Genomic DNA, 23,315 nt, shown 5'->3' on the forward strand with positions numbered 1-23,315 from the left:
TTCCTTACTTACTTACTTCCTTACTTACTTACTTTAATACTTACTTGCTAATTGTATTATGAATATTGTCCTTTTAATAGTTTCTAATCATTGGGCGTAGACACATTTGAGTCACATTACCGCATAATGCCGTAATATCGCACCCAGATCTCAGCTAACAACAACAACAGCAATAACCTTTAATTGTTTGCATGACTATAATTCAACTTAGTATTGCAAAAGGTTAGTAAAATAAGAACGAAAAGAGAAAGAAATAATAACAATAACAATAATAATAATAATAATAATAATAATAATAATAATAATGATAATAATAATATTAATATTAATATCAGATAATCAAGTGACATTATTCTTACCTGACAGTACACTGTCACGCAAATTCTTCAATAATGAGATATAATCCGTCAACCGTAAATTAAGATAAGTATCTTCAGAGTTCATCAGTTTCATCACTAAGTTTGGGTGAGATAACTTCTGAAAATTATGGAGATAACTCTATATTTGAGCGAAAAATTCATTTCTAAGTGTGAAATATTTTTGGCATTCGCAGAGAAAGTGAATTTCATCTTCAATTTCATTGGAATCACAAACTGGACATAATCTTTTGTCGCAAAGAGTTTGGTTATATCTTCCAGTCTCGCCAACGGTCTGCAAACGAGTGAGATCTGGGCAGAGGTTCATAAGTGTGCCCTATTCTCAACAAAATATCTAGGTTAACGAGAAAACAAAACAAAACAACAACAACAATGCAAACAACAAAATGCAAAAGCAAAAAACAAAAATCAAAAACGAAAAGCAAAGCCCTAATTAAATCAAATTTATAGAATCCACGCAAACATGCATTACCGTGGATCTAAAATGTATCGTACTTTTGAAGTAACGAAGAAAGGCAATATCAGGCCTGAGCTGAGTTGTTTTAACGTATGAAAAGATTTCCATGTGGATTGGCAACATCCTTTAATTGGTTAGCACTACTTGTTCCACATGGATCGTGGTGGGGCCATTCTCCCCCAGTATCACCCTCAAAGAAATAATAGATTCCGCTCGGGGTCCCAAGATAAGGTCCATCATCATCATGCACGTTGAGTGATTTTGGTAACACACCAGAACATTTCGTTGAAACCTGTTTGACCAGTTTACAGCTAAGTGACCCACCCGCCTGTCTCACTATACTACCAGTACCCTCCTGGCAAGCAATCCAGTTATTGATGTTACTTTTGATCAGGAACTGGTTACCAATGGTGCGCCACAAAGCAAAGTCCATAGCTTCATAGTGGGTCTCGCTGAGTGGAACTGTTGTAGATACTCGAGTCTTAGCACCACTGTATGTCCAGGTAGGACGAGGAGTGACTGCGTTTTTGCTACTTGTAAAGCTTGAGTAATCTGTGAAAGTGTAACTCCAAACTAGCGTCCAGCCTCCCCCGTCCGTTGTTTGGTCGCAGTAGGCCTCAAAAGCGTTACCATGGTAACCACCATCCGGGTCAATCCAGTAGAGTCCTGAGACAACAGATGGTCTTTTGTTTTTCAGATCTTTACAGTTCAAGGCAGGATTTTCTATGGATAATCCTAATGACGATCTCCCCAGGTGATGTCCGCTGTAACAAAACATTAAACTTGTTGTTATCCCGACTTGTTTTTATGTCGACGTCAGTCAGAAGAATGTTTTTGGGTGTGGTCGCGCGACGCGCGAGTCAGACGCGAAAGCACAGTTCAAGTTTTGAATGAAAATATTTTGGAAATCACAAATCAGAAAGTAACTATGATGAACTTTTCTTAAATAAACACAAATGAAATACTAGGTGAGCATGATATCTTCATACGCGTGAAGAAACATGTTATCTTTACACGCGAATTTCTCCTATTTCGTATCTCCAAGTAGCATCAGGAGCCCATCACGGGCAATATCAGCTCTATATATTCATAGCCTTTTTAAAAACTATGCGGTAAGACTCCCCCCCCCCCAAAAAATTACTTTTTAGTATAAATAATTAGGTGAGTAAAATGTGGCTAAAACTGTAAAAAGCGGGTGGCTAACCAGCACCCTGGCTCAGTCTTCTATTAGTTTCAGCTGAAAAGATAAATACAACTAGGCTTCCTTGGTTCCCGCTCCCCTGAACACATCTCGTTTTAAACCGACGAAACGTCACAGATTAAGTATGCCTTATCTGAATATTGTGGTAAAATGTATTTAAAATGTATTTAAGAATTTTCTTGAGAAATCCTGAGAAAAGGTGGTGCGAACTTCAGAACAATTCTACTTGATTTTGTTACGAAACAGTCTGTCTCACTTTTGCATAAGGAACTACAGACCTTGGGAAAAAATCTTAAATATAACTTTCACTCACCTGGTTGTTAACAAACTGCAAGAGATGATAAATAAAATAGCAAAACGAGTGCATAGAAACATCACTCGGTCTAAATTAGACAGAGAGCCTCACAAATTCCTTGTTACCAGAAACTGAGCGAGTGAACAAATGATTAATGTGATACGCTAGTGAGAGCTAAAAGTAAACTGTTTCAGAGCGTTTCGGACTTTTAAGCTAATCTCTTTTCATTCTTCTCCAATCAGCGATAATCAATAATGTAGCATTGCCAAAAGCTAGAGAGGAAGTTATTTTTTATCCTTTTAGGGAAGACAAACGTGCCTTTCTCTTCATCTGGAGTAGTGTTCTAGAACTGATGACTGAAATATAGGAAACAGTTCCATCGCTGACCGACAAAACATGACTTTTGTTGATCTTCCGGCCGAGCTGTTCAAAGCTGGGTCAAGATACAGCTGGAGCATAATGTTTTGCTTGTTAAATTTTTCGACTTTCCTTAAATTTCCTAATGAAACCAATTGGACGAATGTAAACATGCTTTTCATGACATTCTATATCATCACCTAATTAATAAAGTGCAGTGCTACTGGGAAAGTCTCGAGCAATATATTTAAATTGAACACTGCATGCAGTTTTTATTACAAACTCGCTGAAAGTGCTAAATACTTAAAATGCGACTCAAAGGATAGACGGTGAGCTCCCTTCCCTTTATCCTTTCTCCCCTCCCCTCCCCTCCACCTTCCCTTGTTGCGCCTGCCACGCAGGCTACTTACTTGTTGCACTGCCGGCTCAGCCTCGTTCCCAGTCGTCCTCTGTGACTTCGGATGTGACGTCACTGTCAAGCTTGTCGCGTTCGGTTTTAAGCCTCCTCTGGTAACTCGGATAGCACGAACAGGCCTGGGTCAAGGCTGCTACCGGTTGTTATGAAAGAGGAGTATCTAATTCCTGGGTCAGGTCTTGAAAGTGTCGCGAAAATCGAATATTTTTTATCTGAAATCGAGTAGAAATTTTTAAAAGGACACTACTGACATAATCCTCTAGTTTCGCATCCTTCCCGCTAACAGGATTCGCATTGACCACAACCACACACCGCTGTAATCTCAGCAAATTATCTGCAAACGAGAGACGTCTGGGTAGACAAAAATGGGCCTTGGCCTCTAAAAAAGTTCTGAAAAAACAGTAACAAATAAAAGAAAGATTAAAGAAATAAAAACTCTCTTGACAAAACAAAATATCCTAGAGGACGTGATATGTTATTGGGCACAAAAAATCATGCGTGACGGCAATAAATTAAAACCGCACCTTTATTTTTGGGGGAATTGTGGGTTTACAAACCTCCCTCAGTCAGAACATGATTATATAAAAAAATTCTGGTGGATCAATAGAAAGGAGCTGCAAGGTCACTTTGCGCTCAGTGAGCAGGGTTCCTTTTCGATTATTGGCTTTAAAATAAACCTTAATACGAAAACTGTGAGGGAAAGTACATGTAATGACACCTGAGCCTAAGATTTAATTGTTTAGATGAATCATCGATCTTTAAAGCAATTTAACCGATATTAGAAACCGGCTGAGCTTTTCTTCAACTTGTATTGCTCAAATTAAAGTTTTGATTTAATTCTTTAATTGTTTTTAGGTCTCCTGCAATATTAATAATAGGCCCGGCAAAGTTACATTTCGTTTACTTAACAATCTAATGGCTTTGTGACGCTTGTCATTGATGTGACACATAGACTAGACAATGTTTTTACTCAGTGGCAAATAATAATTACAAACAATATATAAACAGGCTAGGTCGGTAAACCTTTGCTCAAAACAAGTTTGGTATTGAAGACAAGATTCTATTTTATGCCCACTGAAGAACAGAGGAGCCACAATATTATCGCCACATCATCATGTCACTCTTGGCTTTGGATTTGGGCCTTCTTACATTGCTAATAGTAGTGCCAGCTCAAGCCGAAATAGGTAAGTTGAATACTTGTTAACCATGCAGGCAATTTTTCTATATCATGGCAACTGATCAGCTGACTGATGAGGTTTCTAGGGTTGTTATGTCTCTCTTCAACTCGTCTGAGGTAGCTTTCTTGACTAGTTGTTTTTTTTAAGGGCTACAAAACACTCAAAAGAAATTTATGCTGAGTATGTACACATCCCCACTAACAGATGAGTACCTCTATTAAGCTTCGATTTTATCAGCCATACATCAGGTTTTCATTCATAGCTTCAAAAGTAATACCTTACAAAACAAACTAGCAAGAAGGAAGTATTTAAGCGTCGTAAAAAAAGAATTATTCAATGTGCCTAGAAAGCAATAATTAACGTTAGACATCCATCCATCTAGATAATTATGCCAGTCGCAGTATTCAACGATATTACAAAGATTAATTTGGAGATCAGAAAAACACGGATAACGATCAAAGATACCATGGTCTTAAGTTAAGAAAAAAAAAACTCATTTAAAAATGAAACAATACATCACCTTTAATTTCATTATCGAATGAAAAGAAAAATTGACATACAGACATAACAATGACCGTGATTTCGTGCAGATTGGAATACTAATTGCTTGTCGCAATTGGGAAATTATGCTCTTAAAATATCGGTAGTCAGTAAAGAAGAACTTGACCATTCCCAATTTAACAGGTGAACTTTTTATTAGTTTTGCCATGATCGATAACTAAGTGAGGGAATTGCTTTCAGTTTCAGAGCTCCATTCTTTGGTATCCTAGCAACGGACTATCTTTAAAATATTTTTCTTATGAATCCCTACCGCGGATGTTATTCAAGTTTAAAAAAATTGAAATTAAAAAAATTTAGGGATTGCTTTACTATAAGAGCATACTAACTGAGTATGAACACTTGATCGGAAGTTAAAAAGTGATTACATTTTGAATTTAGTATAAGCCCATACTAACTTTACTTAGACTGGGACGCTACTAAATTTTATTATGCTTCTCAGTTTGTCAGGACTTGCAGGACGAGATTCTTTGTAGTGAGGCAAAGAAGGCAGGAAACTGTGAACAAATGCCTTGGAACGGAAAATGTCGTAAGACTTGTGGACGCTGTGGTACGTTTATAAACACTTTGCAGGGTCTGGAAGGAGAGTGGGGTGGGGTGGGGGGTGGGGGAGGTCCTGATCCCGTATTCGCCCTCCCTTCTATGACAATCCCTCGTCTGGAACTTCTGAAATATCTATCCTGAATACCGTTTTCTTTCCCAATAACGTATCCGGTACCAATATTTGCTGGCGAATCGCGCTTCCCCAGGTAGCGGTCAAATACCGTATTCCATCAAAAAAAGTTCTGGGTTCTCCCGAATCCCGCAAAATAGTTAGGTTCAAAATCCAGGCCGGATCCTGCGAATACCCTTTCAGAATCAGATTATAGACTCTAAGAGTGCTATTCTTAAGGATATACTAGGTTACATACGAGACTCGTAAGAGAATTAGATCATCTGGTCGCAAAAATCTCTATCCAGTTGAGTGTGCAATTGGTTTTCTTAATGCTAAGCATTAGATAGTGATTTATCCGGTGGATAACTTTATTAAGCTTTTTTTCACGGCTGGGGCCAGAAAAACAAAGAAACAAAAAGAAATACTTCCGAACCTTCAACAGTACATTGTTTGTCTTGGAGGAAGGTCCAGTTTTTCGCCATCGAAGAGCCAAATCTCGTATCTAGACCTCTTGTCCACGAAGCTGATGGCACCTTTGGCTTCTTCAACAAGAGATCTAGCTATGATGTTATGTAGAGCCTTCTCAATCATCTTTTTACATCTTTCAAGATTTGTCGAATTTTCTGTGGAATTGATTCCTTTTGCTTTCTGTACTAAACTCCGGCAGATGAATGTTACGATGCGGAGAATCTGGTCACGTGTGAGGATGAAATGGAAAAGGGGAACTGTGGAGATGTAGAAGTTGCTCATATTTGTAGTAAAACTTGCAATGTACTTGCCTGTAACCAGCAGGTAAGAAGGAGCTTGCTTCTTATTCAACTTCCCCACAAGCTCCCACACCCTTCACCTCAAGCTATTCGTCCAAGGAAAATTTTATAAATTTCCTTTCATGACTTTGCAAAATTATATTGCAGTCGTTCAATTTCCGAGCACACTTTTAACCCAGACATATGATCATAAATAAATTATGCAGAAAAATCGTTCATTACAACACTGACAGTCTAGAATAGATAAAATACTGCAAACTCACCAGTTGTGCTGCGTGGGTTAGCCCTCAGGGCATTTACACAATGTAGGTGTTTTGTAGTTTAAGAATTAAACTACATTTAGTTTTTTCACATTTAATTTATGACTTCTTACTTCAACAGGAAAGCCAACTGGCAGATGCAGCATTGAGATGAACGGACTAACTTTGTCAAATATGATTATAACTCAGCCGACTAAATCCTTCCAATCTACGATTTGTGGAACTCTTTGTCAGCAATAAAAAAGAGTTCTTTGTGAAAAATCTGTTTGGTATTTAAATGATCAACCTCAATTATTAAACATTGATTTTGCACAAAAGTTTAGCCTAATAATGCAGGCTTTACTGTGGCTAAAAATGTAACTGATATGCTGCTGATATGAATGGGTAATTAGCCTTTTTTTCTTACCAATGATAGTACTTATCATTATCACTTGGAAATTTTCACAGAAGTGTGGTGTTGTGTGAGTAATAGATTGAATAAATTAGTGGCGTGAGTTCGATTATCAGGCAAAATGCTGAAACAATGAGGGAGAACGTACAATGAAGAACAATGAAGTATATATTTCCAAAATATAAGGCAAATATATCCTGTTGTCTTCCCCAATTTGTTTTGACATTATAATAGGTATGTTGGCTAAAATATATGAAGGGAGAATTAGGTGAAAATAGCCACATTGAAAGGCTTGATTGTCGCCGCGATTCGCAATAGTTTTGTGAAATTGTACCGTGTTCTGTTCATTTCAGAAGATTTTTGAGTAACATCAACAAATTCAGATCAACTGCCATGCTCTAATGTGATTCCAGTGATGAGGACAACTTAACACGGAAGTAGACTCGCGGCGTAACGCAGATTTTCTCCAAAGGGCGACTTTGGACAAAATACAACTATATATATTTAGCCAGTCTCCAGTTTTTGCGAGAACTTACAAATCACACTCAGCAAACAAAAATCCTGTCGCTTCAGCTTCCCTAAAGCTTTCCCAGATTAGCATGATGCAAATTTTCCCAATCAAAAAGTTCAAGCAAACGTCTCAGGAAAGTCGAACGGTTTTAGAGAATTATTCACTTTTTATTTACAAAAAATTTACTTAGTGATTCAGCGTAGAGCTCGTTGCAGCAAACGTTATAAAATGAGAACACTTGCTGCCAAATACCAGTAGAGTACATAGATACTTAAAGGACCTGTTTAGATGGAGTGGGGGACCCCGGTCTAGTGGGGTTGGTTTCTTTTGTTTTCACGCTCTACGGGACACAAAAGAAAAGAAACCTACCCCACTAGACCGGGGTCCCCCACTCCATGTAAACAGGGTCCAGGTATCGAGGGTGGCGTATCCAAAATAAAGGAGGCACGAAAGAAGAGCTTTCTTTTGTGTCTGTTAGGCTACTTTTCCCTTGCTTTGTGCAGCTTTCTTGGCTTTCACCATCTCAACTAATTCCTACAAATAAATGACCAAAAAGAATGAATAACGTGCGCAAAAACGCAAGATGCATAAAAGGTACGTTTGTTACCTATTTCTGGTCCAATTTCAAATGCAAAATAACTTCAGTAATCCATAATTGAAGTAAATTGCTTTCAAAATAAATCGTAAACCTCACTAAACTTGACTAACCTTGTATCTTTTCATGCACTCTTTTTTCGTTCGTCCCGGTACAGATTCAGCGATCCGCTCCCATCTTTCCGCTGTATTGGTGGGATATGAGCGTAAAGCATTCTCTAAAAGCTAAACGAGGAAAAAGAAAGAGAAAATGTTCGACTGAGGAGAATTATGTGTCACTCATCTAAACTTAAATTGACACAGCCATTTCTTACCCTTTGTTCTTCTGAAGTCCAAGGTTTATCAGTTGTCTGTTGGGTACCTTCCGCAGCATTGTTTCCTAACGAAGACAAAAAACAATCTTTAAAGACGATAAAATTTCAAACTAGATTCATGCAAAAACTTACTCTTCACATCCACGATTAATTTGAAGTTTTTAGACCGCTCCCTTACTCATCCCTTCTCAAATAGAGAAGGGTGGGTAGCGAAAGCCAGGAGGCAACATACGCAACCTACATATACGAGCCAAGGCTCACATAATCGTATCCACCGTCTTCGCCTCGTTTTAAGTGCAGTTCGAGTAGAAAATGCGCAGTAGACTTGAAAAGACTTGAGAAGGTCCATGAAAAATTAACGTAGAGCTTTAACTTTGAATGATAAAACGATCGTTTGAATCCCAAAGTACAGGATACTTTCATGTACTTCTAACAAGTGGATAGAGTGACCTTACCATTATATCTAACAGTTGGATCAGATTCTGCCGCGGCTGTTGCTGTTCTGCTCCCGCTGTGATCTTTATCGAACTTTGCAAAAGCTTTTCGGTTAACCTCCTGTTTTTGAGACGGATCTGTTGATTATAAAATTTCGTCCTTAGAAATCTGATCACATCTCCAAGTTGAACTAAATGTTATGAGTCGCAAATTGTGTACAAAATGATCTGTCAATCAACTGCAAGGGACCATGGCTTACTTTGACCATGAAAGAAAAAAACATACTGATTTGCGTATAAACGATAATCTCTTACATCTGTAAAAAGTTGGTCGTTTCTACAGTGTTTTAAGCGCATGCACTTATGTAGATGCCCGCTGGTCCTTGCTACCGCCTACATGATCGGATTTGTTCGTTTGTTTGTTCGGATTACTTTCGCCTTTAACACAAGTTGCCTGTTTACTGTTGCGCGGCACACAGATGCATGCACCTGACCAACCTCGTTCCCAGGGTTCTCTCTTATTCGTCACTCCGTAGGGACGAGTAGGAGAGAAGCCTGGCTGGAACCAAGTTGAAACCTGACAGCTTAAATGGAAGCAGAGTAAAACATGCCTGGCACAAACCTAGTTTCTTCAAGTTCTTGACTTTTTTTATGACGTGCTTCGAGTCTCGTTCGGTGCCAGTCTTTGAATGCATATTGACGTAATCAGCAATCACCTTCCATCTAAAAACAAAACCAAAACATGTACCATTAACCTTTAAACTTACAGCATCAGTCATGAGTAGATGAATGAACGCAGTTCTAACTTTTTGAGTCTGTGGATGAAATTTTATTATGTTACCAAGTAAAACCTCAGCTGCAGCACTTTACATGGTGCTATTTATTTAGTGTGTAGTTCTCACTCTTGCGTCTGTGGATGAGATCCTATGGTGTAAGAAATTTAAATAAAATCTTTTCAGCAGTACTTTCACATGGTGCTATTTATTTAGTATGCAGCTCTAACTTTTGAGTCTGTGGATGAAATCCTATTGTGCTACCATTTAATTAAAAACTCTTCCGCAGTACTTTCACATGGTACTATTTCTTTAGTATGCAGTTCTCACTTTTGAGTCTGGATGAAATCCTATGGTGTTACCATTCAAATGAAACCTCTTCAGTAGTACTTGCACAAGACCAACATTTCTACGTGGTCCTCCTCCGGGTCACACCGATACTTTGCTCCTCAGTTATTTCAAGATCCGGGAAATCGAAAACTGAGCCGCACAAATACGTTTCGGAACTCTGAGAAATTATATCACGTCGAGGTTTACCTGGAAGCAGTACCAGCAGGGAAGAGGTTAACAGCTTTAATAAGAAGCTGCGTTTGCTCTTCAGTCCAGTCATCAGTCACTTCTTCTCCTTCTTCTTTATTCTTTGTTGTTTGTTTCGTCGCAGCCATGGCCTCTTGTCTCATTCGTTCTCTCATTTGCTCCATCTAAAAAGCAATTATTATTCATTCCAAATATATCCCCGATTCTGATTGGCTAAAAGCACACGCATAATTCACCATAACCAGTTGCTGATGACCAAATTTGGAAGAATTTTGTGTTTAACGAGGAAATGACGTCAAAAAAGCAGCGTTTTTGCAGGTTAATGCGCCGTTAACCGAGAAGACCTGGGGACGAGGTTGAGTTGTTTTGGTTGAGGAAACAAAAAATGGCAGACATTTCACTTGTTTCAAGAGTAAGAACTAAGCAAAATAATCGCTAAAAACATGGCAACAACAGCAAGAATACAACTCGAAGTAACACCCTCCTCGATCTCCATGATTCTTCATAAGATACTCAGCCTCATTCATTAATTGTTCAATATACGGAAGCGAAGGCTTTGGGTAAGTAAGAAATAATCTATTGTTCAAAACATACATTCAAATTGGTTAGAATTTACGATACAAAACCAGTTGAAAACAAGTTATGGCAGCGTTGTTCCCTACCTCTTTTTCGTAAATTACTTTCACTTCCTCTTTCGATCCGGCCGTTTCAAGACCTTCTCTGAACGTCTGTAAACTGGATCATACAAAGAAAATACTAATTACGCTATATAATACTTGTACCTTAACACATATATCCCTACAATCAACACTGGAATTCTCCCTTGTCTGGATACTCCAGAGACTCCACGTTGCCAACAGCATAATTTTTAACTTACGACTTATTTACAGAAAAAAAGAGGTTCTTACTTTTCAAGAGAAATTACTTCGAGTAGCCGGTCCATCACCTCCATTTCACGAATTCTTGCCTCTTCGTCTTCGACAAAATAATCATAATTCTGTCAAAAGAAAGTTTAAAAATAAGCAGTTTAGCTCCACCCAAGAGTAATTTGGCTCAAATGACTCTAAATGGCCGTTTTTGGCCTTTGAAATGGCCCAATACAGTATGCGGAATGCTGTAAATGCTGCATATTTTATTGGAACTACCCCTAAGTACAAAATCAATCCTAGCCTTTCAGTTTTTCACACTATTCCTGACTGATTTGTCTTGACTAACAGTCTTTTCCTGAAGAATGTTACCACTCCATCTGTTTCCACGGTAATGGACCATCAAGCGCAACTAGTACACATAACAAAGGGAATGCAACGTAACGCACCTTTATTACTGTCCGTATGGTTTTTCGTTCTTTTTTCATAATGTTCTTCATTTTTGTTTTTTCTACTTTGGCCGCTTGCGCCTATAAAAAAAATATAATCAGTTGTGATCCCTAATAAAGTTCGTTTAAAAATCTAAACATGAGCGGACGTTTGGATATCGTTTCAAGCCTCCTTTATTTAAGCAACAAGATGACACGCAACAAGTCGAAAAGTAGCAATCACCATCACAAGTAAACTACATTATGATACAAAAGCGACGATATTACATATCATTTGGTTTTTATTTTTTCCATTTTCAATTGAAAACCGAGCGGAGATGCCGCAATAGTGTCTTTCTCAAATATTTAATTTCATTCTGGATATTTTCAAATCAGCTATGATATAGACAAACATCATCGAAGCTTTGGTGTGAACGGAACTTCAGTTCTGGAAAGAGAAGTTTACACTCGCTTAAAGTACGGAGAAATAACGGTACAAACCGTTTAAACTAAGTCGGGGTTCAGGCAACGGTTTTAAACGCCCCTTTGTTGAAAGATAAGATTAAAATCAGTTTAGTATTTTCTTCACCTTTTCTCTTGCTTCTTGTTCTTCTTTTTCTTTAAGTTTTCGTTCATTTTCAAGAGCTTCAAGTCTTTGCTAGGAGTGAAAGAGTAATAGCGTAGCCGTTAAATTATATCGAGCAGCCTGCGAGAAAGTTCGCTTGTTTGGCTTCTTGAGCGCCACTCAGATAGTGTGTCAATACTCACTCGTTCTTTTTCTTCTGCAGCTGCCCGCGCTGCATCTTCTTTGGCTTTCTTTTCAGCAAGTTTTCTTTCCTTCTCGTCTTCTTTGAACTTTTTTATTCTTGGATCGCAAGTATAAGCATTATCTACAACCAACGGTATATACATAAAAAATCAGTAACGACGTAAAAACTACGTCTGAGATAGCCTACGAGCAAGCTCTAAATTTGGGGGAGTCATCGCGAGAAGTCACGCGAGAGCCGAAAGCGAAACAAAACGCGAGTGGGATCGTTTTCCTCCTCCTCTCGCGCCCTCTCCATTTAGCATTCGCGCCACGAAGGCTATCACCGCTCGTTTGCGCGTTCCTTCGCTGCTCGCATCGCTCGCCATAAATTGGAGGGCTTGCTTGCAAGCCATGACTGAGAGAAACATACCAACTAAATTCCTAATGCGAGTAACTTCTTCTTTTTTCTTCTTTTGTCGCATGACTTTGTTTTGTTTTTCAATCCATCTCCTTTCGTCACGGCTGTGATAAAGTAACAAAAAAAAGGTTAAAAGGTGCAAGTTTAAGATCAAACATCAAAAAATTAATCGTGAGTATACTTACTTTTCGCCTTTTTCTTTTTCTTCTTCGTCAAGATAAGAAAATTCTCTCCAAGAATCGAAATTATACCTACAACAAAATAACAGAGAAGCGTTACAATGTAACAAGAAATAATGCGGGATCTGGTTTTTGTGAATTTCGCGGATTTTCGAAAGATTCCCAAGAATAAACTTCCGCGAGAAAGAAACAGCGAAAATTCACCCCCTTCTTAAACTAACTTTTCTTTACAATTGCAATACAAAAAACTTTGCGGTCCAAAAGTAAATTTGATACCAAATTGTACTGTACAAAGAAAGCCTGTCGAGAAGAAACAATTACACTGGATATAAGCAAAAATCGTGTATTAACTAACTAGTTAAAAGTGCACGCAAGAAAAGAAGCTTACCAAAAACTGTAAAAATTATCAACTTCTTCAAAAGTAGAATTATTATCTCCTAATGTTGGCACTGGTTGAAGATTCGACCACCTACAGTAAAACAAAATTTCACAGACTGCAATAGACCTATTCGGCTAACTCAATGTTGTACCCAATTCAAACCTTTTGGGAATAAAACGTTTTGTTTCAGGAATTTCCATATCATTTAAATGTGAATGTCACATTATAATGCAAATACAAAACACAAAGAATCTTATCCCCGGGAGATTTGAATTGGGTATTGAAAATGGCTTCAAGTCTACTAGATCTAATTAGCAAAAAACCAAATTGCACGTGCGGTACACTTTTTCTTCTAATTAGCAAAAACCAAATTTGCACGAGCAGCACGCTTTTTTGTCTTTCCCTTGCCGTTGTTTTGCACGACTACAACGCTGTTTTGTACGACTAAGACGTCAAACGTCCTAGCTACACATTATTTTTATGGAGTAATTGTCGTATGTGCTTACCCAATATTTTGTTTCCTGTGTTCATGTTCCCTTTTATTTTTCACTGCCGCTCATTTTCACCTTGCTGGCCGCTAGCATTTCTCATTTTCTCACCGCCGCTTTGAATTGCCATGTTTTTCTTCCTACGAAATTCGTCTCCTTTGTTTTCAATAACTCGCTCTAGCTCTTTCTCTGTTATCCACGTTAGTGTAAACATAAAAAATAATGCCGAAAAAGACACGAATTTGTTGTTGCTTTTTCCTTCTAAAAGTCCGGGCGGCCATGTGATTTCCTTCCAAATAAAACCTTGAGTTGCATTTGAATTGCGATACCTGTTGATTGAGTTATTTTACATTGGTATGCCTGTGGTGCGGTCGGTCGGTCGGTCACTCGATGTACGGTCACGTGATTATCAAATTTTCTCGGATGGGTAAATTACCACATTTCCTTAGCTATGGTTCGCGTCTCGCGTGGAGCTCCGCTATGATTATCAAAGTGAACTGATACAGATAGGCTCAATTTCGGTAGCTCCTTCGGGTCCACTTTGTTTTAGGGAGGAGTATGTGATCATTTCCTGAACAGCCATTGGTATTCAAGCCTATTTTATTCCATTTATTTCATAATTTTTGCCACACAAAATAAATTACAGTAAGTAGCAGTAAAATCATAACAAGTTAATTAGTTAACAGCTGGGAAGGCAGTGGCGAATCTAGGGGGAGGGTGCAGGGGGTGCACACCCCCTCCCCCCCCTGAGATGACCTGCGGTTTTCTAATACAACTGGTATTCTGCAAAAAAAAACTATGTGGTTTATTGGTGTTGAAGTAGAGCAAGAGACGAGTGCACCCCCTCCTAAAAAAAATCCTGGATCCGCCCCTGGAAGGTGACCATGCAGGGAAATCTCTGAGAAGCCGACCAGCTTATAAATAGAGATAAATAGAGATTCCCCCTCCCTTCCCCACAGGCATTTTAAATCCTGAAACTCAGATTGCACAATATCTACACGGCATTTATGATCTATGATAATGATTTATAATCTATGATACAGAGTGATCTTACCTTGAATTTCTTTCAAAGACTGGACCAAATACTTCAATAAAATTACTCTTGGAGTTGGAATTAACTGAAGGAACTGAATCATCAAAGTAAGGATCAACACTGTCGTATGCTCTTCTCTTAGATTTGTTGCTTAAAATATCATTTGCAATGGTTATACATGCAAAGAGGCTCTGTTCAGAAATCTTTGAGTCACTGGCATCTGGGTTTGACGTCTTCTTGTCTGGGTGATGTTTCAGGACTTTCTTTTTAACTAAAAAAGTAACATAATTTACAGGATTTTATATCATTGTTAGAGAAAGGAAAGCCTAACTCAAGACTTTGTTCAAAGCAGTAAGGTCCGAGAAATCAAATATTTCACTGCCATGAAGATAAATGAAATCGAAGATATGAACATCATAGCTGTAAGCGTTATTTCAGCAATATTGAAAATTAACCCCCTCCCCCCCCCCCCGAAAAAGGAAAAATTCAGAACTTCAACAGGATTTGAACCCATGGTTTCTGATTTAGTGCTGCAGTGATCTACCAACTGAGCTATGGGAGGAGGCCAATTTGCTAATAGAGTTTAACTTAACTTGAAAAAGGAATGAAGGTGCATAGCAAAAAGCTGATGAGAACTGCGGGAACAAAGCTTCTAATGACAAAAAAATTCAATGACCTATTCAACTGAAGAATTTCTTTCTTACACCACCACATCCTGAGTGTAATCGCACAGTTAAAATTCATCGATTCATGCATTTGTGTAATCACACAAGGCTCCTTGGGAAAGAGCCTTGCATGACCACATGTGTGTGAGACATAAAAATTTGATTAAAACTGTTGCAGCCTAATATGACAAACTTACATGCTTTCTTGATGTCTCCTAATGTGGCTTTGTGTCTAAGTTTCTCAAGTCCAAGGACCTTGTAATGATCTTGTTGCTGCAAAATGAATGTCATAAACACTCATGTTCACCTATCCTCTTTGTGCCTTGTGGCACATAAGGCCTCATAAACATGTCATAAACATGTCAACACAAAATCTCAGTACAAAAAAAACCCACAATCATCACCTAACCATGACAATGCAAATTTTAATTTTTAGAAATTTATTGTTAAAATATGTGCCCTGGTTCAGTATTTGCAGTTAGAAAATAGCACAACATTGTTTAACAATTCCAATATTTGACAACCAATAGTAGTTTTAAACAGTATGACAAAACCTGGCCAGATTTTTAACACCGTAAAATTGCAAAGTTTCTTAAAAACGTGGAAAGAGAAAGAACCAAATTTCCTCCTTTTACACAAAATGAATGTATTATTGTAACAAACAGAAAAAAGTATCTTTAAGTTATACGTAACAACTCTGTGACAGTCTTGTTTGTTAAGGTAATGAACCGGTCAATCCCAAAACCGCCCATGCCCCCTCCTTCTTCCCCCTGGGCATTTGAAGTTTTTGAAAAATTTTGGTGAAATTGCCCAGTGTGTTGGCTGTTTAGATGGTCAAATGCCCACTGGCTAGTACTTCAAAAAGCATCAAATCCCTCACCCACCAGCAACTGTTCCAAAATTTCCCAATGCATCAAATCTTTTATTCAAATATAAACATTGTTATACACATCCGAAATATCTCAGTCTCAGAAAACTGTCTTATGGAGGTTTTTTCATTTACACAAAATTGTACATTCCAGAAAGCCCACATTTACAGGCTTTTTCAAAGGTTCTCAAAGCTCCAACAAAACAGCGAATATAGGAGCAAAGAGCTGTAAACACCATGCTCATACTGAATGCAGTAAGAATTACAAAATCCTTTTGCTTGCGACGCTGACCAGCATTTTGACACAAAAGGGGTCAAATGACCGTCTGGGCAGGCCTCATTTTGGGTCAAATTCCCCACTGTATGGGCAAAACGGCGGTCAAATGGCTAGGGTATGCACCGGGAGAGGGGAAGGATGGTGGGTTTTGGAATTGACTGCTACATAATAATACTTATATAGAATACATAAACTCTACCTTCCATTCTGAAGGATCAAGAGTAAGTAAAAAGTTAGGATCCTCTTCATCAGATGAGAGATTTACTTCAGAACTTGCACTTGAACTTGAACTGGAACTTGAATGATGAGATGAAAGACCATGCTGACGTCGCTGAAGGTTTGCTTCAAACCATCTACCAACTGGCTCTATTCTAAGGGAGGATGGTGCTAAAACAATCGCACAGAATGCACCACAGTTATTACAAATAAAGTCATAAGTGTATGTAAGTAATCAACAGATTTTTCAAAACTCCAAAACAGAAGGAGGCTGTCTCCCCAGGGAGTTCAGGGGAGGTATGGTGACCCAACAAAAATAACAGTAATAACAAATTCGTTAGCATTCCCAGGTATACATAGAAATACTTTCCATCATTTGAGTGGATACAAATTAGTAGAAGGTCCCAGGTAGGAAAACACATATTCCTAGTGATATGTGTTCCTCCACCTGGGAAACAAATATCCCTAGTGACATGTGTTCCCCCACCTGGGAAACACATATCCCAAGTGACATGTGTTCCCCCACCTGGAAAACACATATCCCTAGTGATATGTGTTCCCCCACCTGGGAAACACATATCCCTAGTGATATGTGTTCCCCAAACTGGAAAACACATATCCCTAGTGATATGTGTTCCCCCACCTGGGAAACACATATCCCTAGTGACATGTGTTCCCCCACCTGGAAAACACATATCCCTTGTGACATGTGTTCCCCCACTTGGAAAACACATATCCCTAGTGACATGTGTTCCCCCACTTGGAAAACACATTTATTATATACATACTGAGAAATACTCACCAAAAAGTTATGTCGTAAATTTTCGTACGCAAATTAGTTCTAGCCAATCAGAGGAGCGAACGATGGTTTTCACACGTGAAAAAAATGATACGTCCAATCAGAATCGCGAACGATGTTTTTTCACGTGTGAGAAAAATGATACGTCCAATCAGAAGCCACAGAGGTGTGTGAGTTTCGCGCCAAAATTCCCGCCTTTTATTGCAGCTTGCAGCGCTGCTTCGCACACATTCAACGAGAAAAGTTTTACTCAAAGAGTTTTTCTCGCTAAAAAAGTGAAAAACATTTCGGAAATGGAGTAGAATAGTTTCGTTTGTTTCACTGTCGATAAAGAAAACGGTAGAGAGCCGGCGAAACAACAGCGGAAAGGGAAAAACAGAACGAGACGTAAGCTTTTGTTGTGCTTTTTGTCGGAGCTACTTCGCCTTTCATTTAAGCTTAAGCTTATATTGAAACCGGACATTTTACTTAAATTCACTCATTTTCAATTGTGCATTGACAACAAACAGTTAAGATTACTTATAGTTCTTGGATTACCTCATATCCTTACCGTCATTTATGTTTTTAACAAACGTTTTTACTAAAAAGCTGATACTTCGTTTTCGTTGTCATTTTGGGGAAAGTGTGTAGCGGCATGAATGTCTCGGTATGTATATAATAAACACAATACCACATGGAAAGTGCTTTGTACGGTATTTACGCACTCGTTGTTTTTGTATCAGAAATCTTACTCGTTCGCTGCGCTCACTCGTTCGATTTCTGATACGTCAACAACTCGTGCGTAAATACCGTACGCCAGCACTTTCCATGAAGTATTCTCTATATCCCTAGTGATATGTGTTCCCCCACCTGGAAAACACATATCCCTAGTGATATGTGTTCCCCCACCTGGGAAACACATACCCCTAGTGATATGTGTTTCCCTTCCTGGAAAACACATACCCATTAGTGATAGTGTTCCCCAACCTGGGAAACACATATCCCTAGGGATATGTGTTCCCCCACCTGGGAAACACATATCCCTAGTGATACGTGTTCCCCCACCGGGGAAACACATATCCCTAGTGATATGTGTTCCCCCACCTGTGAAACACATATCCCTAGTGATATGTGTTCCTCCACCTGGGAAACACATATCCCTAGTGATATGTGTTCCCCCACCTGTGAAACACATATCCCTAGTGATATGTGTTCTCCCACCTGGAAAACACATATCCCTTGTGACATGTGTTCCCCCATTCATGCATAACAATGATTCATGCATAACAATGTCGGTCAGACACGGATTTTTGCTCTCCGTAATTTGTCTTGTATACTCCGCAACTTGCCGTCCTAATGTGTTCGAACTCAACGAGCAGTTTACTAAAGGTAATATCTCTCAATTGGCAGTCACCAAAATTGATTTAAATGGTTATGAAGGAGACGTTTGGACGTTTCAAGTCCGGGATTGGAAAGATTTCGTAATGGAGTTCCGTATTTGCATACGAGAGTGGAAGGTCGTCCCAAGAGTACTCCGCAATGAAGAGCTCTTGGAATTAACGCCTGCAGTCAATGGGTCTTTATTCAAGAGTGCGTGGAATTTCTTGGTGTTGGAGCGTAACCATCAAAACATCTCCTTTGTTCTTTTTCGCGCCTGTCATGGAACAGTAGATCCTGGTCTATTCACAAAATGGCGTAAGCTACGATATTCCAAAACACGCATTGCTTATTACAGTAATTCTATGGCTACTCAAGCGCTCTTGTTAAGCGGTGATGTGGAAAAAAATCCCGGGCCTTGCCAGGGAAAGGCGGCAAGCACCAATAATCAATTATCCAGGTCGAAACCAACAGCGGAAAAGTGCGATCATTGTCAGAAAACAATTAGGTGGAACCAAAAGAACATTTCCTGTGCCAGTTGTATGGGATGTTTTCACTTAAAGTGTGTGTACCTGAAATCAATGGTGAACAACTGGCTATGCAATAGATGCACATGGGCGGCTCTGCCATTTTACAGGTGTTCGGATGCTGAGATGCTCAACGAGGCCTGTTTTTCGGATACTAATCTTGACACAAATAACATCACACTGACTGATCAGGGAGAAAATGGAACTACACCTAATACATTTACTGGTCCCGACCTACTAAATGCGGCAAGGCAGAAAAATGCCAAGGGCATGTTATTATGTCACCTAAATATAAACAGCATTCAGAACAAATTTGATGAGCTGAAAGATATTATTATCAATAATAAGGTGCAAATTATGGCTGTCAGTGAGACTAAAATTGATCGTTCATACCCAGACTCCCAGTTCCTAATACCAGGGTACTACTTGCACCGAAATGACCGAAAAAAGGGTGGAGGTGGTGTTCTCTTGTTTGTCTCATCTAAGATACTCTCCAAGAGAGTCACCTTTGACAGGTGTTATAAAACTATTGAGCCTTTGGCCTTGGAGATTGGCCTCAAATCGAGAAATGCCATTATACTGGTTATCTACAGACCGCCTAAGAAGCTTACTGGTAAATACAGACTTCTACTTGAGGAGGAATTAAGTCATATTGCCAACTGGGCTAGCCTTCAATATCCGACGGTTATAATAACAGGCGACGTAAACCTGAACAGGATGGAACCCAGCAGCCCTGAAGGAAAGCTTCTTCTTGATCTTGAGGTGGAACAGGGCCTCGAATGTATGGTAACTGAACCCACTCGAATACAAATGAGAGGCTCTCTTATCACTAAGAGCTTGATCGATGTTATTCTCACTAACCACCCGGAACTATTTGAGAATTGTGGGGTACATGATCCTGCGCTCAGTGACCACGGACTTATTTATGGATTCCTGAATGAGACGGTAAAACACCAGAAAGGCAAGATTGTAACATTTAAATCTCTAAAGGATTTTGATGTGGAGAAATACAAAGAAGATCTAATGTATGCTCCATGGCATGTTAGTGAAATTTTCAATTCATGTGACGACAAGGCAAATTTTATGGAAATGCTTCTGTCCAGTATTGTCAATACACATATGCCTACGAAGAAGATGCGGGTTAGGGCTCAGGATGTTCCATACATGACTAAAGAATGGAAAGGTGCCATAAGAGCTAAGAGGAGGGCAGCAAAAAAGTATCTCAAGGAACAAACCAGTGAGAACTGGGAAGCTAGGCGGATAACCAGAAACGAGGCCACCCGACTCCGGAGAAAGGCAATAAGGACATATTGGAAAGAGCAAGCCACTAAGCTTAAGTGCAAGCCGAGTGAGTTCTATAAGACATTTATGCCCTTTCTGACTGATAAGCACAAGGTCAACACAAATGAGCTCAGCCTAAGTATCAATGGGACCATCTGTAGAGACCAATGTGCGGTTTCTAATCACTTGTGTGAATATTTTGCTACTGTGGCTGATGGGATTGGAGACACCAGTGCGGTTGATGACAAAGTTCTCGCCACCCACCCTAGTGTCCAGAATATTACGCAGAAGATGACAGGATATCAAGGCTTCCAGTTTCAGAATCTTCAGAGTTTTGAAGTTGAAAAGGCGCTGCAAAACGTCAATGTAAGGAAGAGTACAGGCTGGGACGGCATCCCTCCCATGGCGCTCAAGCTTGGAGCTACTGAGCTAACAAATCCATTGACGTCACTATTTAATTCATGCATAACCCTCGGAGAGTGGCCCTTGGGATGGAAAAGGGGTGAATGGACACCCGTTTTTAAGAAGGAAGATCCCCATAAAATGGGAAACTACAGACCCATAACTGTACAAGTTACTGTAAACAAACTCTTTGAACAATTACTCAGCAAGCAACTCAGTTATGGTTTTAATAACAAACTGTGCGACAAACTAACAGCTTACAGGAAAAACAATAGCTGTGAGACAGCTCTCTTATCTTTGACTGAGAATTGGAAATTCGCTCTGGATGAGCATAACGTTGTGGGTGTTCTCTCCACGGACATGAGCAAAGCCTTCGATTCACTTTACCATCCACTTACACTTGCAAAACTTAAAGCTTATGGTGTGGAGGAAAGAAGTCTGCGATTGATGGGCTCCTACTTCACAGACCGTTATAACAGGGTCAAGCTAGGATCTGTAGTGAGCGAGTGGCAGAGGGTGACCAGGGGATGCCCACAGGGTTCTGCATTTGGACCTCTGATCTGGAACATCTTCCAAAACGATTTGACTTATACTGTTGATGCGAACATGAATATGTATGCAGATGACCACCAGTTTTATGTCGTTCGCAGCACCCTCTCTGATGTGCATGATGATCTTGCTGTTTGCGCTGAGTCAGCATCTTCATGGTACAGAGCTAATTTACTAAAGGGAAATTTGGACAAGTACCAGACAATGGCACTTGGTTGCGGAAGGAAGTCTATGGACAGTATTATGATTGACAATCATGAAGTCAGATCCACTGAATGTCTCAAGCTATTAGGTGTCTGTATTGATAACAATCTTCGTTTTGATGAACATATAAGTAGTATCTCTAAGAAGAGCGCCCAGCGGGTAGGGGTTCTCATGAGGCTCAGGAACCTTATACCCACACAAACTAAGTTACAGTTATATAAGGCAGCTGTTCTCCCGTATTTAACCTACTGTCACCTTATATGGCATTTTTGCCGTGCTAGTGATTCTAGACGACTAGAGCGTATCCAGGAAAGAGCACTTAGGGCTATATATTGTGATAAACATTCGTCCTATGGTCAATTACTATCTATGGCTGGGATATCTACTCTACACAACCGGCGACTACAGGACATAGCTATTCTCATGTATAAAGTTAAAAACAACATGTGCCCAGCATACATTAGCACTCTCTTTGAACAGCCTGCAATTAAGTATGAACTGCGCAATCATGACTTCACTATACCCAGATTCAACACAGTCTCCTTTGGAAAGCACTCGCTCAGGTATATGGGCCCAAGGGTTTGGAGTTCTGTTCCTAGTAATGTGAAAAAAGCTTCCACGCTGTCCTCCTTCAAATATAACATCAGAAAAGTGGATCTTAGCATGCTATTAGATGACAATAACTGCTCTAACTGCTCTCTTTGCACTTCTTAATCTTTTATTTCTTTTTTTTTTTTCTATTTATAAGTAATGGATACATTTGTACATATTGTATATAGTTCTCTCGAATTTCTCACTTGCTTATACTGTACATAGTTTTTCTTAATTTTTAATTAATTTATTAATTGATTTATTTTTTTAAATTTATTTTAGTGTCCCCACTTAGTGGTTATATACCGCTATTACAGTTTGACACTTTAATAAAGGTATCATCATCATCATCATCATCATCACCTGCAAAACACATATCCCTAGTCATATGTGTTCCCCTACCTGGAAAACACATACCCATTAGTGATATGTGTTCCCCAACCTAGGAAACACATATCCCTAGTGATATGTGTTCCCCCACCTAGGAAACACATATCCCTAGTGATATGTGTTCCCCCATCTGGGAAACACATATCCCTAGTGATATGTGTTCCCCCACCTGGGAAACACATATCCCTAGTGATATGTGTTCCCCCACCTAAGAAACACATATCCCTAGTGATATGTGTTCCCCTACCTGCAAAACACATACCCATTAGTGATAATTAATGATTAATATTAACTTGAAAATGGAACAGAATAAGCGTTTAATAGGCTGCATGAGTCAAAAAGTGACTGTGAACTCAGTCGTCTCATGGATTTTATTCCTACCATTATTGAGTAAAAAGAGTGGATCGAAATGCCTACCTGATAATCTAGAAATTACTACTGATTTTTCATCACATTTTGCGGGACGAAGGGCCATGTTTCGTAAACTTTACTTTACCAAAATTTCAGCAACTAGTCCGCCATCTTGCCATCATACGAGCACGCGATATCAGCGGCTTGTAGCATGGCGTATGCGCAC

The 23,315-nt window shown here is 39.2% G+C and overlaps 4 protein-coding genes across 4 annotated transcripts; 2 read left to right on the top strand and 2 right to left on the bottom strand.

Moving 5' to 3' along the window:
• Positions 1–792: 792 nt before the first annotated feature.
• On the bottom strand, positions 793–1,612 carry LOC140923544 (uncharacterized). The gene has a single exon (XM_073373618.1). The coding sequence runs from the start codon at positions 1,610–1,612 to the stop codon at positions 920–922; it is 693 nt and encodes a 230-aa protein (XP_073229719.1). The 3' UTR covers positions 793–919.
• A 2,517-nt stretch (positions 1,613–4,129) lies between these two features.
• On the top strand, positions 4,130–6,799 carry LOC140923326 (uncharacterized). The gene is made up of 4 exons (XM_073373421.1): positions 4,130–4,286; positions 5,281–5,388; positions 6,161–6,285; positions 6,642–6,799. The coding sequence occupies exons 1-4, from the start codon at positions 4,217–4,219 to the stop codon at positions 6,672–6,674; spliced, it is 336 nt and encodes a 111-aa protein (XP_073229522.1). The 5' UTR covers positions 4,130–4,216; the 3' UTR covers positions 6,675–6,799.
• Positions 6,800–7,824: 1,025 nt separating this feature from the next.
• LOC140922857 (dnaJ homolog subfamily C member 2-like) lies at positions 7,825–23,303 on the bottom strand. The gene is made up of 18 exons (XM_073372892.1): positions 23,156–23,303; positions 16,623–16,810; positions 15,476–15,551; positions 14,635–14,884; positions 13,102–13,182; positions 12,720–12,785; positions 12,547–12,638; positions 12,137–12,258; positions 11,958–12,026; positions 11,390–11,470; positions 10,983–11,071; positions 10,737–10,809; positions 10,075–10,238; positions 9,387–9,487; positions 8,786–8,902; positions 8,331–8,395; positions 8,131–8,241; positions 7,825–7,956 (listed from the first exon to the last, which is right to left on the bottom strand). Exons 1-18 carry the CDS (start codon positions 23,211–23,213, stop codon positions 7,897–7,899), a joined length of 1,863 nt encoding a protein of 620 aa, XP_073228993.1. The 5' UTR covers positions 23,214–23,303; the 3' UTR covers positions 7,825–7,896.
• LOC140923437 (uncharacterized) lies at positions 18,707–22,592 on the top strand. Its single transcript, XM_073373532.1, has one exon. It carries the CDS (start codon positions 18,707–18,709, stop codon positions 22,469–22,471), a length of 3,765 nt encoding a protein of 1,254 aa, XP_073229633.1. The 3' UTR covers positions 22,472–22,592.
• Positions 23,304–23,315: the final 12 nt, after the last annotated feature.

This window comes from Porites lutea, chromosome 13 (assembly GCF_958299795.1).
Source record: "Porites lutea chromosome 13, jaPorLute2.1, whole genome shotgun sequence".
Lineage (NCBI taxonomy): Eukaryota > Metazoa > Cnidaria > Anthozoa > Scleractinia > Poritidae > Porites > Porites lutea.

Excerpts from the sequence above, each read along its gene's own strand:
- LOC140923544 (XM_073373618.1), bottom strand. The coding sequence starts at position 1,612 with ATGTTTTGTTACAGCGGACATCACCTGGGGAGATCGTCATTAGGATTA.
- LOC140923326 (XM_073373421.1), top strand. The coding sequence starts at position 4,217 with ATGTCACTCTTGGCTTTGGATTTGGGCCTTCTTACATTGCTAATAGTA. Across the intron at positions 4,287-5,280 it reads GCCAGCTCAAGCCGAAATAG|TTTGTCAGGACTTGCAGGAC; the intron begins GTAAGTTGAATA and ends TATGCTTCTCAG. Across the intron at positions 6,286-6,641 it reads TACTTGCCTGTAACCAGCAG|GAAAGCCAACTGGCAGATGC; the intron begins GTAAGAAGGAGC and ends TTACTTCAACAG.
- LOC140923437 (XM_073373532.1), top strand. The coding sequence starts at position 18,707 with ATGTCGGTCAGACACGGATTTTTGCTCTCCGTAATTTGTCTTGTATAC.
- LOC140922857 (XM_073372892.1), bottom strand. The coding sequence starts at position 23,213 with ATGGCCCTTCGTCCCGCAAAATGTGATGAAAAATCAGTAGTAATTTCT. Across the intron at positions 14,885-15,475 it reads AGGAGACATCAAGAAAGCAT|TTAAAAAGAAAGTCCTGAAA; the intron begins GTAAGTTTGTCA and ends TTACTTTTTTAG. Across the intron at positions 10,239-10,736 it reads AAGTAATTTACGAAAAAGAG|ATGGAGCAAATGAGAGAACG; the intron begins GTAGGGAACAAC and ends ATTGCTTTTTAG.